This window comes from Lupinus angustifolius, chromosome LG13 (genome assembly GCF_001865875.1).
Source record: "Lupinus angustifolius cultivar Tanjil chromosome LG13, LupAngTanjil_v1.0, whole genome shotgun sequence".
Lineage (NCBI taxonomy): Eukaryota > Viridiplantae > Streptophyta > Magnoliopsida > Fabales > Fabaceae > Lupinus > Lupinus angustifolius.
In genome coordinates, this window is record NC_032021.1 from 5,702,977 (window position 1) to 5,720,786 (window position 17,810).

Sequence of the window (17,810 nt, forward strand, 5' to 3'; positions counted from 1 at the left end):
TAAGATGTCCATACCTCAAGTGCCATAGTCATGACTCATCTTCATTGACCTCTGCTTTCAAGCATTGAGAATTCATTGCTCCTAGCTTTACCTGAAATGTTATGTTGTTTGACAAGGGTGCACTAATGACTCTTCTTTTCAAGTTGTCATATATCACCATCCATCCATTGTGCAACTCCATACTCAGTCCCTTTACATGTAGTTAGCCTATGTTGATGAGGTTTGTTTTCATATTAGGTACAAACAATACATCTGTAATTAAGGCTTTTTTACCATCTTGCATTCTCAAAGGGATGTCTCCTGTGCCTTCTGCTATCACCACCCTATTTTCTGTGAATTTCACCTTGCTTCTTCTAGTTGAATCAAAGTTTATCAACCACTCCTTTTGTCTGGTCATATGGTTAGAACATCCTGAATCAAGATACCAAGTATTAGTTTTATTCTTCATGCTACTGGTTGTCATTATTAGTTGCACTGCTTCATCATCAAACCTTTCATTCTCCTCTTTAACAAGATTTGCTTCATAATCTTGTTTTCCTTGATACTTGTTTTTGTTTGGTGCATAACACTTAGAGGAGAAGTGACCTAGTTTGTCACAATTGAAGCATCTGACCTTCTTTTTGTCAATACTTCTTTTCCAACCTTTTGACTGTTTATTGTTACTCCTTCTATTGGACTCTTCTTACTGATCAACTAATCTCATTGAGTCTCTTTTCGAATCTGACCTTTTCCCTTGATTCTTGTTAAAGTTCTTCACATAGAAGTTTCCTTTTCTTGCTCATGTTTGTGTTTGAAGGGCCTGGTGTGAAGGCCTATCAACCATTCTCTTATTTATCCTCTATTCATGAGCTTCAAGGGATCCTTGAAGTTCTTCAATTTTCATCTTCTCAACTCTGTCTGATTCTTCAATAGCTACCACTACATGGTCGAATTTGGGAGTTACTATCCTCAAAATCTTCTCAATAATTGCAGCATCCTCCATCTTTTCACCACAAGACTTCATTGCATTTGTATGAGTTATGATTCTTGTGAAGAAATCAACCATTCTTTCACTTTCTTCCATTTGCATAAGTTCATATTGCCTCCTCATTGATTGCAAACGAAATTTCTTTAATTGTCCAGCACCAGCATAGTGTTTTTCCAACACATCCCAAACTTCCTTTGCAGTTGCAGATCCTACAATCTTCTTAAAGTCAGCATTGTCCACAGCTTGGTGAAGAAGACAAATTGCCTTACAATCTCTTTTCTTATTCTGTTTGTGAGCATTCCTTTGTGCTTCAGTGGCATTTTCTTCCAAGATTGGTAGCTTTCCTCTACAATATCAACTACATCTTAATAGCCAAAGATGGCTTTCATCTAAATGTTCCACCTTGTCCAATTATTGCCATCTAATATGGGCAGATTTGTTGCATAATTGCCAGTTATTTGAGCCATGATTGTAGCGGAATTCGTTGGATCTTTCTTTGTCGCTCTTGATACCAGATGTTAGAGCAAAATAGTGAAGAAAGCAATGAATGAGAGTGAAGAATAGGAGAGAAAACATAGAAGAAGTTGTTGTGTAAGAATTTGAGAAAGTATGATATTTTTATTGCGTTTTCTTAATTACTATACAATCCCATTTATACAAGTTTTCATATTTGGCTAACTAACATTAACCACCTAACAATAATAGAAACTTTTAATTACCAACCTCACTTCCTAATTATTTGATTAGTAATGACCCATTTTATGATATTACCTTAGGTATTATGCAAGAGTTGAGCTTCTTTTTAATTAATAATGAGAAAACTAAGGAGAAAGAAAGATTTAACTTAAAATTATGTGCATTAAAAATTAATTTTCATCCTGAATCATAATTTCATCCGATACTAGACTTATCAGATAAGATCTAAATTCCTTAGGCAAGGGAATCTCCTTGTTCATTATTTGTATTGAAGTATTTTTAAGGTTTTAAATAATGGTTATTAGTTCAGTCGTGTTACGGTTTTTATGATCATAAATAATAATATTGCAATGACTATTGTGATCATTTCATGTAGTATAATATGTTTACAAATTTTCATAAATAACATAAGAATTATATGTTCTATTACATAATAATTAATAGAGAAAAAATATATATAGTATTAGTTTTATACACGGTTAAGAACTATTATTCATATTTGATCATTATTAATTCTTTCAAAAATAATATAAATGCATATATATTATATTCTAATTAATAATGTATATCTTATATACTTTTTCCATTATTTTATGACGGTGATATCTAAAGTAAAAAATTAAGACAAATGAAGTTAAAATATCAATTAATTAACATCTAAAGTCTAAACATAGCAACTTCATACAACCATACATATCATATACTTATATATGATATGAACTAAACATACTAATATAAATAATTGGATTCACTCTCTTCATGTTAAAATATTAACTAAATATTAATTAATTATTTTTTTATGCAAAAAATAACCAGATTAAGCTGCCAAGAATAAAAGCCACAACCCACTACGTTTATGTGTGTCCAGTTTCCAACTGTACTGAATAAACACACTATTTCAATCTCAACTAACGTAATTTTGATAGTCAATTGTCAAGTTGGACAATAAATAATAATAATAATAATAATAATAACAACATAGAAGGTTTCTAGACTAAATATATATCAAGGGAAAGTCGTCTAATTAAATCTACTTTACAAACTCTAATAAAAAATCACAAAACTAACTAGTAGTTAATCCAGTTAGAAAATCAGTTAAAAATGTTTATACATCCGTACCTCTATCATTATTATTTAAACTTGACATTAACACATTCCTTACCAAAAAGAAATAGAGAGTGTAATGCGTCACTGAATCTCCAATGTCAAATATTCAATTTTTTGGAGCAACACTTGTTAAGAGGGACAATCACAAACCAACGGAAGAAATTAATTCCTTAACCAAAAAATTAAAATAATACCCCTTATAGTACCAAAAAAGAAAAGTAGAGAAATGACAAATATTATGTTTATTTCTCTCTTTTATTTTCCATATAAAAAAGATGTTAACAAAGTAGTTATACACATAATATATTGCATATAAAACACTATCCCAAGCTCACATCTCAAACCTTCATTTTGTGGATATAATAATAGTAAACCACAGATTTTATTCCCTTCTCAGGTTGACTTATTTGCAATATTACTACTATTTTCAGAGTGGTGAATGATGATATATCTACATCATAATTCAAGTAGCATCTAAATAGAAAGATATTAACATTATACTTAAGAAAATAAAACTTATGAACCAAGAATAAATAATACATACACGTCTAACATGTAAGCCACTCCAATATTATTCAACATGCAACAATTATTTTGGTGCCTCGCACGTAACACCGCGTTAAGCTTTTACCAAGTTTACACTCTTCCTTTCATATACTACAATCTATATATATATAGTTTGATAAACTTCATAGTATTATCAAATATCAGCATCACAATTACATGCTTCACAGCAAAAGCTAGCGGAGCATTAACCATGTCTTCCTTACAATTCTATGGTAAAGTTGATGAATCTGATCAACTTGTTCTCCTAGCTCGAAGGAGAACACGAAAAAGAATCACTATCATAGCATTGTCCACAATAGTCCTTGTTTCTATTGTATGTGCTGCTGTTTTTGGAACTGTGGCTCATAAAAATGATAATGATAATACAAATGCTGATGCCAATTCTCTTGCAAATGCTGTGAAAGTGGTTTGTGATGTGACTTTGTACAAGGATGCATGTTATAGAAGCCTTGGTCCTAAGGTGCAATCGGGTCAGGTTACACCTGAGGATTTGTTCAAGTTGTCAATACAAGTGGCCTTAGCTGAGGTTAACAATGCTGCTAAGAAATTTTCTGATCAGGGAAATTTTGATGTAGTTAATACTGATAAGAGGACCAAGGAAGCTTTGAAAAATTGCCATGATCTTTTGGGTCTTGCAATTGATCATCTTAATAGTTCTCTATCTTCTGGTGAAAATTCTTCATTGCTCGATGTTTTGGAGGATCTTAAGACTTGGTTGAGTGCTGCAGGTATTATTATTTATAATTTATAAGCATTTTTTACTATGCAAATTTACATGCTTTATGCTGCAACTTATTTTTTTGGCATCACTACAAATTTTATTGGAAAATATCTTCTGACATAGTCATTCCTTTTTTAAATTTATACTTTATAATTATTGATAAAAAGAGTTTTGTCTTCGAAAACAACAATGGTAGATGATCAAGGTTTATAAAGTAGATATAAATGCATATTTATATCATGAAAAAATATTCAAAAGCCCAAGTTGTTATATGAAGGCTTAATGTTTTTATATAACATATCTCTCACCAGACTCTTGGGCATGAAATGTAAATAACACGAGGTACCTATCTTGTGTTAAAAATGGTTTTCTAATATATAATAGTTTACTTATGATTTAATATCCTTGTTAAGAGCTATATTATTCGACTATGATTTTCTATTTTCTTCCTACTCTTAAGTGTTGAACTAGGATCAAACCCTAAATATCTTGATCATAACATCTCTAATACAATTTCATATACCAATTAATCCCAAAGCTTAAACGATCATATGAGGGATATAAATAACTATATATATACCTAACAACAATTTCCTTAAGATTTCATTCTTGTTGAGACCTATATTTCACTAACATTTCCCTTCTTCTTCCTTCTCTTGTCATTGGAATTTGATCTATCAAGTTTGTCAGAAAAAAATATATCTCATTTTAAACACCATCTTCTTTTTTCTGCGCTAAAAAGGTACTTACCAGCAGACATGCATTGAGGGGTTGGAAGAGACAAAAGAATCATTGAAGAACACTGCTGAAAGCTACCTCCAAGATTCTACAGAATTCACTAGTAACAGTCTTTCCATTATTACTTGGATTGACAAGGCTGTAACCTCAGTGAACTTGAGGCGCTTATTGAGTTTGAATAATCTGAATGAAGAACCAGAGTGGCTTCATTCCAATGACCGGAAGCTACTTAAAAAACCTGATTTGAAAAAGATAGCTGATATTGTTGTAGCCAAAGATGGCAGTGGGAAATATACAACAATTTCTGAAGCACTTAATAATGTTGTTGCTAAAAGTGACAACAGAACTGTGATCTATGTGAAGAAAGGGATTTACGTTGAAAATGTAGCTGTAGATAAGACCAAATGGAATGTCATGCTCATTGGTGATGGTAAGAGTGCTTCTATTATATCTGGAAGCCTTAACTTTGTGGATGGCACCCCAACATTTTCAACTGCAACAATTGGTATGTCACTCTTCATTAAGTTAGAATTTAAATGTTATTTACATTTTTTGAAAAACAATTTGGATTACAATAATCAAATCTGCACGTCAAAAGATCTACATAATTTTTACATCATAGTACATTCCAAAATCATATGATATGTGGTTATTTTTAGTATGGGTACGAACATGTAATATGGAGTATGTTAGCCTGCTATCAAATACTGATATGTTACCATGTCAAATACTAGTACGTTTAGGTTATACTCACTAGGGTTTCTATAGTTCCATGCACAACCATTTCTAGTGTACATTTTTATTGGTTTAAATCAACTTTTGTTTCACCATAGGAAAAACACCTCAAGATAAAATTATTTTTTGTATGTGTAACGCATTCATGTAGGTAGGTGCACATCAAAAATCACTCTTCTTTTCTTTGTACTTTCTTTTACTTCAATTATAAGTGAAAATCTGGTATGATTCTTATACGGAACCAATTCGCAAAAGAACCACGAATTGGTACGCAAAAACCAATCCATAATTCTCTACCAAACTCAAAGAATTGTATTTCAGTGGTCCTTTCTATCATATTGTGGAATGCATCATGTTGCACTATCACGGTTTTGATGAACTCAGCACATAATTTAACACATTGGATCGCTAATATCTTAGATGGTTAATTAGGGTTTCAAGTATTAGAGTTGTCATATGTCATTTTGGGATGAATTTATCTAACCATCACCCCTACCTAAGTATGAAAATGGTTGAGCGGACAAATTGGCAAACTATGGAATTTCTTCTCAATCTACCCATTTTTGGAATTCAATGCCTTCTTTCATTTTAAATGAGTGCTCTACGAACGGTCTTAGTCTTCCTAACTATAGATTCAAGAATATAACTATAGATTCAAGAATATGTAATTCACTTTCCTTTCTTGTTCATGGTTATTATCTAATATAGTTTGTGGGGTGCTGTTGCACCTCTTGGCCATAAAAAAAGTATCAAAATGGTGTGATGATTTTGATGTACAAATACTATTTATGTTTGGATAAATGGATAATATTTTCTACTTCTTTTTCTGGTGCAATTCAGCTATACAAGGTAAGAATTTCATTGCTAGAGACATGGGCTTTGCAAACACAGCTGGTCCAAGCAAGCACCAAGCAGTGGCACTATTAACTTCTTCTGATCAGTCAGTGTACTATAGATGTCAATTTGATGCATATCAAGACACTCTTTATGTTCAAGCCAATCGCCAATTCTTCAGGGAATGTGATATATATGGCACAGTTGATTTCATTTTTGGAAATTCTGCAGTTGTCATACAAAACTCTAACATTTTACCTAGGGTTCCCTTAAGTGGCCAACAAAACACAATCACAGCACAAGGCAAATCTGACCCTAATATGAACACAGGACTTTCATTTCAGAATTGCACCATTTCACCATTTGGTAACTTGGGTTCTGTCCAAACTTACCTTGGAAGACCCTGGAGGGATTACTCAACCACATTGTTTATGCAATCCAATATATCAAACATCATTCACCCAAATGGTTGGTTACCATGGGTTGGAAATTCAGCACCAGATACTATATTTTATGCAGAATATCAGAATTTTGGAGCAGGTGCTTCAACAAATAATAGGGTTAAGTGGAATGGTGTGATAACCAACATTACTAGCAAACAAGCTACCAAGTTTACAGTTAAGACCTTTATTTCAGGAAATCAATGGATTTCAGCTTCTGGTGCTCCCTATAGATCTTCTCTGTGATAACTTTCAATACAACTTATGATGCATTATGAGATTTGTTTGTAACTTTGTTATTTTCAACTTCCACATGATCTTATTGCTTTTGTATTATTCATTTGGCATTGTGAATTGATTAATTTAATTTGAGGCTTCTTTTGAAACTCTGAAATATAATATATCTGAGTAGGATTCTTTATCATCTGGGATATGTAAGGTGAGTGTTCAAATTACATTACTCTTTCAGTATTATTTTCCTTACTATAAATATATGCACCAATCTATTTTTATCTCAACCCTATTTTTGTTAGACGTGCATGCAATTCTAGGAACATAGTTAAGTCATTTCAACTTGACTATTTCTACAAACTTGTACTTAATACTTTATTGATAAAACCTTGAGTTGAAGTATTTGATTTGTTATAATAATTCTTTTATTCAATTAACATGAGTTCTGCTATTATATTTTAGTCTATGTATATCTCTTATTTGAATTGAAAAATCATGGTTTGGGTGGTAATCGAATAAAATATGGGTGATGAGATTCGAGGATGAAGATATTATTTTATATTTTATTAGATTTAATGAATGGTCAACACAATAAGTACAATTTGAAGTAAATAATCATTTTTTATATTTTCACTATAAAAGTACGTTTAGGTAAGAAATGAGGGTAAAGTTAATAAAATAGGATAAAAAAGAGTGTGAAAATCATACACCTTTGTCAAGAATTTAGAAGATTCAAATGGGTTTTACTCTAGGAGATTGGGTTAGGGTTATAGTGGGATTTGGACTTAGATTTTTGTAACCAAGTCATTGGCCCATTGAAATTTATTATTAGCCACTTTAGGTATATTTACAACTTATATTGCTATCACATCACTTCAGTTTATTGATACTAAAATAAGAGAAGCACATATTTTATATTTTAATTAACACTTTTTATTTTTTATTTCCCTAATAAAAAGAGTGCAAAGATTGATTTTTATAAATTGTGTGCAATAATCATTTCTAGTCCCTAGATAATTAGAACAATAGAATTGACAAAAGATTGTAGTTTGTACTTTTTCCCTTCTTGTTTGCAAATTGAAGAGTACCTTACAAGTACCTCATTTTGTGGCAGATTATACATATCTAAAGTCCAGAATTTTTGTATGAAACATTGCCTTGGTGGAAAAATCACCTGTCTCAAAAGCATGTTTCTAAATTTGTCTCATTCCAATAAAATTTTGACATCTAATAAAAATTAACATATATATTTTTTACTATTTAATTTTTTTTAATAAGTGTCACAATTTCATTGGATTATGACATAGTTGGGGACAAATATATCTCTATTCCCCAGTCAGATTTTAATCATTTATATGAAACTTATCACAAACTACATTTCTATGACTTCCATGATCAAATCTGATATCTCGGAACTCATACATAACCCATATTTACTTTGCAAATAACCATGGACCAAACATATAGGAAAATGGGTAGCATCAAATTCAAGATATCATGCTTAGTATAAGAAGAATCTAATATACAGTTAGTACATACAATTTCTTTTTAAGAAAGGCACTTCAAAATCTAAGGAACACAATTTTCAATCATCTGGTATAAAAAAAACAGTCTTCACAATATGATGACTATTATTCCTTTCTTTTACATTCAATTAGCTCCTATATTCTCTATAATCTAAAACATTAAAGTAAGAGAAAATAAAGTGCAATCTAAGTATCTAACTATACCACTCTCACTAATAAATCCAAAAAATTGAGACTAAAAGATAGTTAAGAAACAACAAACAAAACTAGATCAGCATAACACAACTTATAGTGTGAATCTTCATAGCTTCATGCAAGTTCCTCAGCTTAATCACCCCTTTATTCTAGGCTTTAACCTGATACACATACATATACACCCTTTTTGGTAAACTTCTTGATACAATGAAAAACAAAATTGAGCAAACACTTGTTGAAGAAATGTGAATATTACTTGTTTTGTGTAGGATTTGGTCTGCTAGGTGGAATTCTTCTAAGGCTAGCAACTACCACAGGATCATGAGTTGATTTAGACCCTTCTCTGCCTGAAAGTGAATGTGAGGATGGAGACTTTTTTGAAACTAAGGACAAAGATGAAGGGTGAGTCCTAGCTTGAGACATATTAACCATTAGTGAAAGTATCAATGTTATTGCAAAGATAACAATAATCATTAAGGTGCACAATGATTTCATGGTCTTTGTTGACTTAGAAAGGAGGATTGTATTTTACTTGCTATATGCTTCTTGTAATGATGAACTATGGACATATATGTATGTATATATTAACTTTAGAATATGAGTTTGATGTTAAATGTTAATGTTATAAATAAATATCATGTTACATTATATATATAATTTATGAGGAAAAAAAAGTACGTATTGAAAGGGCATATCACTGTATTATTCATTATTCATATTTAATATTGATATTGACTCTTTACAAAAAGTAATCCAAAAAAACTAAATGAATTATGGATAATTTAATGATTGCTTATAAATCAATAGTGCATAGATATTACACATATAATTTATTTATTTGGCAACTTGGAAAATTTTATAGTGGGATGCAGGTGTGTCATGTGACAAATCTTTGACTAATGCAGTTAACCAGTTCCAAAGCTAAATTAGCAAAGATTGGGTATACATTGATTTTATCTTTCTTGGGATGTCACGTGATTTATTTACATATGGTTGGTTGGAAACTTTGGATTCTACTACTTTTTTATATTTACAATTGCAATCAACTGGTCATTGTTGCTCAAACCAAGGTAAAGCAAATGACTTGGGTACAAAACAACTGCTCAAAAGTTAAAAAATAGTGTCTCAAAAAATGGAATGATAATAAGAAAATGCAGACTTTTGAAATAGTTCTAACACTTGTCTAGGAGAACATGGGTATTTAAATATTGGCTGCTTCCTTGGTCTTATTATTTATCTTCTTTTGTTGTGTCACAATGAAAGCTACCAAGATTTAAATTCATGGGCTTTCTTTCTTTTATCTGATTTGTGTTTCTGTTTATGCTTGTGTGACAATGGAAACAAGTTTTTATCTAATTTGTGTTGTGTTCATGGTTTTAAGAGAAGCTTTTAGGCTTTTTGATACACCAAAGTATGTAGAGTTCTATCTTGTCCCAAAAATGTCACACTTGCTATGTGATTGATTGAGAAAATCTATTCACGCTAAAAGTTTAATAAATAGATATTTTTTTTGACTAATCACAATCAATAGTATATGGAGTGACACGCTTTTAACACAACATATATGCTCCTCTTTTTCACTGACCAGAAGAAACTAGATTTGGGATGAAAATAAAACCACTTGGTTAGTTATTTAGCTACAGAAGGAGTATATACAGAAAATGTGATGCAAAACATGACTAGAGAAATCAAATTACAATAAGCAACACTTGGATAAGCCAAACTCCTTAATAAAATGTTGGGACAATCAAATTATAACCACTGAGAAACCAGCCCAACATAGTGGCACTTATAAGTGTACCAACATTGTCCACAAAACATTTCATTATATACAGATTTAGATTCTTAAAAGCAAAATATTTTCAATTTATATCTACTGCCAAAGACTCTTCTAAACAAGAAAACAGCTTCTGAATTAAGGGTTATAGAGGGTTGGCATTCCCCATCAAATAATGAAGTTGAGAAGGAAATAACAAAACTGTGATACACAAATTCTACCATCTGCCTAATCCAGAAAACAAACACTAAATCTAAAATCCATTTGAAGCAACAACAGGAAGTTAAATACATCTGGTAACAGCAGAGTCCATGACTTCCTATCCTATATCTAAACAAATAATTGTGGACAATTACACGAACATTGAGATGACATCAAGACTGCAATGCCATCACGGAAACTAAGTCAGGCTCGTGACCATGAACTCGAAAGCGGTATATACAAGTGTGAGGGCTGCCATGGTTTGATGTAAAATCGATCCTTACAGTGTCTATGAGACCAGAGCTAGCAGAATTTAAAACATTGAAAGTTTGAGCATTGCTTTTCTCAAGGTCATATGTAAATTCTAGTAGACGATACATCATTTCAGTATCAACCAGAGCATCTGTATTACGCCCCTGAAGCCAACCAGATACCCTGCAGTCTTTAGGAGCACTTGATCGGTCATATGCAACACTCTGTTGAATAGCAAAAATATCAGCACTACAAACTATCAATATTTAAAGAAATTGTGACAAAAAATGCAGCAAAACACCCATGAATCAGAGGCATCAATATAAAAATATGCATGTAAGATGCCAAATGCAAAATATAATTTACATCCGAAAATGCTGAATGTAAAAAATATCAATAGAAATGTTCTGCCCTTTTGGCTAACAATATAATTTACACACTTGTAAATATCACATGAAAAGCAGCAATTCTTCCAATAGAAATGTTCTACCCTTTTGCCTAACACAATATAATCTACACAGGTGTAAAAGCCAAATGCAATATACATATATATATATATATATATATATATATATATATATATATATATATATATATATATATATATATATATATATATATATATATATATATATATATATATATATATATATATATATATATATATATATATATATATATATTGATAAGAGAATGAACTCAATATAGCATAGATGATAATATTATGTTGAATGAATGGACAAACTAGACAAGATGTGATTAGGAATGAATAGACACACTAAACAAGATGATTAGGAATGAATGCATTAGAAAGAAAGTTGGGGTAACGACCAACTCCTATTGTAGAAAGGATGGTAGAGTCACGGTTTAGGTAGTTTGGGCATAGGTGGAGGAGAGACCGTAAGAAGCACCAATGAGAAAAGTAGATCAAATACAGGATAATCCAATTTCTAGAGACAGAGGGAGGCCTACAAAATTCATAGGCAAAACAAATAGGAAAAATTTAGATATCAATATTGTGTCACTAGAAATAATTTATGATAGAACATTATGACATCGTTCGATCCATATAGTTGAACCCACCTAGTGGGACTAAGGCTTGATTGTTGTTGTATGTATCTATATTGGACAATTGGAGCAAAATTAACAGTGAATAAACAACACATGTATAAATAAGTAAGGAAATCAATTGAGTTCTAGCAGAAGATCACCAAAATTTGACACAGCATGAGATTTGACAAGGAAAACTGATAGTGCATCTATAACATATTTAGAATTTTCATTTTCAGGTATAAAAAAGGCCATAAATAATATAAAGTAATGAAGGGCACAAGGATTCATATGTAGCAGCATCAAAACAATATATGCAGTATATATAGGGCAAAAATATTAGCAATCCATAATGCCATTCTCTTAACAAATTTAAATCATCTCAAGAATAGTTATTCCCATTTGGTTCAATCAGTAATCAGCCTTAAAACATATTATGCCAAACAAAAGCAGATAATAAGAAATCAGAATCATCATACACAAATTGTCTTTTATCCACTTCTCAAACTAACTATTGAATGGAAGACAAAAAGTAATTGAATTAAATATCATACATCTATAAAAGCATATAGGAAATTATGAAATGGTTAATTCAATAATACATTTAACTAATAAAATGTAGAATGTAGAGGAAACTATAAATGAAGAAAAAAGCTTCAAAGATGGTTGAGCAGAAGCAAGGGCAAATTAAACTCCTGCGAAAACCAATGCCAGTTAGAAAAGGCCAAAAAAGATCATTCTAACTTGGAAATGACTGATGGAGAAGTTTACTTTGACATTATTACAGGAAAACCCAAGGCTCTAACCCAGCAACAACAGCAAGACAACCAATCAACTAATTTAACAACAATAATGGGCTTGACCCAAAATTTTGGGGTGCAGAACAAAATATTTAAATCAAGTTTGTTTGAATCTATGTGGCACATATGTATGCATGGGTACCATCATGTCTGATAAAGTGCTTGGGAATATGTCAAAGTGTGAAAATTTTATGAATATATGGACAAAGCTCCCACCTGGCAGGCCTGCAGCCTGAACCCCATAAACGAATAGATTGTTTCCGGGATTTGAACATGTAGCCTCCAGGTCATAATGCAACATAAAGCATAATCATATCTTAAGCCCCATTTTATTCATTATTACAGTTAGTTAAGTTGCATTGCAAATATTTACTCCCACATCCTTGGCAGTAGTTTTCTTGACTGAATTGGAAACATGAGCCCAAATCAGAGACTTATCCTCTTCAGAGAAAATAGCAAACTTAATATGAGCGGTGGAGCAATTAGAATCGCCAACATAAATAAGCAGGTTACAATAAAAAAAAATCTGCCGAAAATAAAAGGATATGCTAAAAATGTAAGCAGACATATCATATGAATCATATATGCATATGATAAGTTATAAGGGCCATCCTGGCATATCCATGTACCAACTACTAAAACATGGATTTTCCACAGTATCTACAAGATTTACTCCTATGGATCCCCATCCAAGGTAAAACGCTCCTCTAGCAACCTAGAACATTTGAGCCTCTTTGAAAACATAATACTGAACATTCAACAGTCTTTTTCACAGAGTGCACATATAATTCATTACACTATGATTCTAGTACCCATGTTTTGATAATTTCTAGCTGGAAGCCAATATTAAAATTAAAAATGATCTTGCTGACACATAATGATATCAACAAGTTCCATCGGTCATAATTTATGGAAGCATGTATTTTTTCATAATAAAAACAAATATAAAAACCTAATGACATTATCCAAATTCTTTACAAAATAATAGATAAAGTTTGAACACACATCAGGTAGCACTAGGCTTCAGAAACACATACAACATAAAATAGTTTAATATCATTAAAAGTAAACAAACAATATCAAGATGACCAAGCCTCCATCACATTGCACTTTCAAATAAAAACAAGCACCAAAATATGATCTTCCCCTGAACACGCATATGACTTTCAAAAAGAATGATAAAAGCAAAAGACCTTCTATTATCATGAATTGAAATGGCCCCTTAATTTTTTTCTTAGTCATAAGCTTGATTTAAAAATCCAACACGCGGGCTCCTCAACTATTAAAAATTAAATTAGTCATAAATCATCGCATACAGTACCCCAATTAAGGGAAATGGAAACTACAAAAAAGATGGCCTAGTGCACGAGGCTCCTACCTAGTGGGGTTTGGGATGGTAGAGGAATTCAACCTTACCCTCGCAAGCGAAGAGGTTGTTTCAGGGATTTGAACCATGACCTCCAAATCAAAAGGCAAGCAACCTTGCCACCAAGGCTCACCCCCTCTATAAGGGTTGTTTACACACTATAGAAGGTAAATTGAAAAAGTAAAGGGTTGTTTACACAATAATGACATATTGAGAAATGAAAACCTCTAGAGAAAGTATAAGAGTGAAGTACGATATATTGAGAAATGAAAACCTGTAGAGAAAGTATAAGACTGAAGTATCAGGAAAGGTCTCAGAGACTCATACAACAAAATATGATTTAAAAATTAAAATATCTTTAAAATACACAATCAATATCAAGACGACAAAGCCACCACTGCGTTGTACCTAAATAAATTAAAATTACAAGGTCTAAAATATGATCTTCCTCCAGAAAATAACTCTTTCAAATGAAAGATAAGCAAAATAATTTCTATTATCATGAAACAAAATGGCCCTAATTGTTTCTTTTACTGTAAGCATGATTTAAAAATCCAGTAAATGGACATCTCAAATACTAAAAATTATATTAATCATAAATCATCACATCCACTACCCCAACTGTGGGAATAAAAACTTGTACCTTCTACAAACTACACCAATAACACCACCAAGGCCAAAAGTATAAATAAACTGATTACATCTAATTCATATTTTAGGACATAATTACATGGTTCCTTGTTTAGCCTAAACACTGCATATCGAATTCCATGAACTACTGAATTCTGCATACAGAATTTCGCATATCACTTATCGGGTTCGTCATAAAGGAAGTCTTGTAACTATAATGTAAAAAGTGATGAACTGCATAAAACAGTTATAGTATAACTATGTTTTAGGATATTATATAGCATACACATTACGCAAATTCATCAACAGGACTTGCCACAATAAAAAATTAGGCATGCATATAGCAAATATAAATATGGGAATGCATGAGCATTGCAGAATCATACTGCCAAGAACAAACATACATCTCAATTGCCCTAAAATTTGCAGACACTCCGGATTCCAGAATATAAAAAAATAAAACATCCAAGAATAAACTCACTGATTAGCATGCATATACCAATTTATAGAATAAAGGTGTTACCTTTGCAACATGTTCCAAGGTGACAGCCTCCGGAATGATGGCAGTGCGCAACTTAATCTGAACAAACCCGCTGTTCCCCTTCAACGGAAAACACTGCCCTGGCTCACCAAAGCTTGGTTTCAACATCTTTTCAGCATTGCGGTGGACACCATTCCTGGCAGCTGACAAGAACCAGTTCCCCTTCGCGGTGTCAAATGGCTCCGAATGCTTAACCACACTAGCTCCGCCGCTAGCAAGAGCATAGTCCACCCTTCCAAGCCCATCAGCAGCATACTTATCAAGCTCCTTCTCGATCATTCCCCTCGCAATCTCTCTTATCTCATCCAAATCCCTACCCTTATAATCATTTCCCTCCTCATTCGTCAAACCCTCCAAAATCTTCTCAAACTCTTCCTTTGATAACCAATCTTCTGCCTTCAAATCATTCAAATACCTCTCTAATTCACCATTCTTGGCCTCCAATTTCTTCAACCCTGTTTCCAAAATCGCACCCTTCTCATCAATTTTCTCATTCAATTCCTTCCTCAACCCACCAACCTCATCCTCAATTTTCTTATTAACCACCTCAACTTGCACCTGAACCATCTTTGTTGTCCTCTTCAGTAACCCTTCAACATCCGAAATTCGCCCCTCGATCTCCGACAACCCAGCATAACCACCAGCAACGCCATCATCAGATGTCAACACCACCCTCCGAATCAAATGTACCAAACCCAAAAGCACCACAAACAGAACGAAATTCTTCGCGAAAATACTAAGCACCGTTGCCCACCGCGCCTTCTCGCCCTTCCCATTAGGCTTCCGCGCCCTCCGTGTAGCACCTCCGGCAACGACACCATTAACGGAAGATTTCTTCGCCGGTGTCAAATCCTTGGCGGATCTTTCAATAACAGCCTCGCCGCGGATCGAGTGGTGGCTGAGGTCGCGGGCGGTTCCAGTGGAGGTGGGAATTCTTCCGTCACCAGCGCCAGAAGTGGCGGCGGCGGCGGAGGGAGAGGCAACGGAGTCGAGGGGGAGAAGTTCGATGTTGGTGGTGGTTTTCTTGTCGGTGGCGAGGACAGGCCTGCGACGCGCCGCAGAGGGATTCGCCGCCGTGATGGAAACGGTTGACATCGGAATAGGTTAGAATCGGTTAAATTGAAAGAAGAATCGAAAAGAGTGAGTGAGAACAAAAAGAAAAGAAAAGAAAAGGATTGAAGTGAAATGAGACTACGAGGGATTTTAGTTTTTATGAGATCTGAATATAAATTATTGGGATTAGAATGAAAGGGGCTGGAGGTTAATATGGACCAGGTTAACCAATTAAGGTTTGTCGATTGCTCGATCTTATCAAGTCATTTTTTGAATTTGGATTCGATTTTAGACCTAATCTACATGTTTATTATGAATGTTTTTTGAACTCGAATCTCACCATTGACATCCTTTTAGATAAAGTCTTGTCAAATGTATGCATTATATGAATATGTAATTTGACATATAAAGTTATATATGAATAGAAATGATTAATCATGTACATATAAAAGAAAAAATTAAAGTATGAATGATACTTTCAATTTAAACATGTCATGTTACTACTTTGTACATAATTGGATTGAATAAAGACACATACAAGTAGGGGTGGCAATACAGGCCAGCCTGGCCTGAGCCTATCCGATCCATCTTTGGCCCGTCAAAATAAGGGTCCGACCCTTATTCTAAAAGGGCTCAATGTTAGCCCAATCTACATTTGTCAGGGATGGTAGGCCGTTGGACTGACCCGTTTTTTCTAAAACACACATTTCTAACCAACTCAATCACAATTTAAAAAAATAAATAATCATCACGTCTCATAAATGTATTTTAAAATAAAAAATCACAAATCAAAGTCGACAATAATATACTCTTAAACAACAATAGATAAAGTCTTGTAAGTTCTAAACTACAAGCTAGCATAACCTTAAACTTTTAGAATTCTAGTTCACAATAAAATTTCTAACTTCTAAGTTCACAATAAAATTTCTAACTTCTAAGTTCACAATAATATGGGTTGGTCTGGTTTCTAAAAGAACTCAAATCTCCAACCCAACTTACTAAAAATGTCAATTCAAATGAGCTGGCCTATCAGGCCAAACCCATATTATTACTCCTACATACAAGTAACCATGGGACGGTCTAAGCTGGACCATGTTTGTCCCTTTGCTGACCAAAAATATTAAATGGATCTACTTTTTAAAGCAAACTGGCCATACACCTGACCATATTTAGGCCCAATTATATGCGAACACTATTCAGATTCTTTTTTTCTTGAATCGCGAGTGAGAGAGAAATTTGAAGTGGGAGGAGACCTAGCGACGCGACTGATCAAGCGCATGGTAGGGAAATGAGATTCATCTGCTCATTCACGTTCTGGACCTACGGTTTGGGCCCATATGCATCGATTACTGCTTTCTATCGAGAAGCCCATTTTTTGATGAT

At 33.0% G+C, this 17,810-nt stretch overlaps 2 protein-coding genes across 2 annotated transcripts; one reads left to right on the plus strand and one right to left on the minus strand.

Moving 5' to 3' along the window:
- On the plus strand, window positions 3,492-7,195 carry LOC109363453 (putative pectinesterase/pectinesterase inhibitor 24). Its single transcript, XM_019609716.1, has 3 exons — window positions 3,492-4,065; window positions 4,801-5,301; window positions 6,372-7,195. Exons 1-3 carry the CDS (start codon window positions 3,528-3,530, stop codon window positions 7,049-7,051), a joined length of 1,719 nt encoding a protein of 572 aa, XP_019465261.1. The 5' UTR covers window positions 3,492-3,527; the 3' UTR covers window positions 7,052-7,195.
- Window positions 10,556-16,590, minus strand: LOC109325699 (protein SAD1/UNC-84 domain protein 1-like). Its single transcript, XM_019558218.1, has 2 exons — window positions 15,357-16,590; window positions 10,556-11,211 (listed from the first exon to the last, which is right to left on the minus strand). Exons 1-2 carry the CDS (start codon window positions 16,467-16,469, stop codon window positions 10,909-10,911), a joined length of 1,416 nt encoding a protein of 471 aa, XP_019413763.1. The 5' UTR covers window positions 16,470-16,590; the 3' UTR covers window positions 10,556-10,908.

Excerpts from the sequence above, each read along its gene's own strand:
- LOC109363453 (XM_019609716.1), top strand. The coding sequence starts at position 3,528 with ATGTCTTCCTTACAATTCTATGGTAAAGTTGATGAATCTGATCAACTT. Across the intron at positions 4,066-4,800 it reads GACTTGGTTGAGTGCTGCAG|GTACTTACCAGCAGACATGC; the intron begins GTATTATTATTT and ends TGCGCTAAAAAG. Across the intron at positions 5,302-6,371 it reads ATTTTCAACTGCAACAATTG|CTATACAAGGTAAGAATTTC; the intron begins GTATGTCACTCT and ends GGTGCAATTCAG.
- LOC109325699 (XM_019558218.1), bottom strand. The coding sequence starts at position 16,469 with ATGTCAACCGTTTCCATCACGGCGGCGAATCCCTCTGCGGCGCGTCGC. Across the intron at positions 11,212-15,356 it reads CCTTGGAACATGTTGCAAAG|AGTGTTGCATATGACCGATC; the intron begins GTAACACCTTTA and ends GCTATTCAACAG.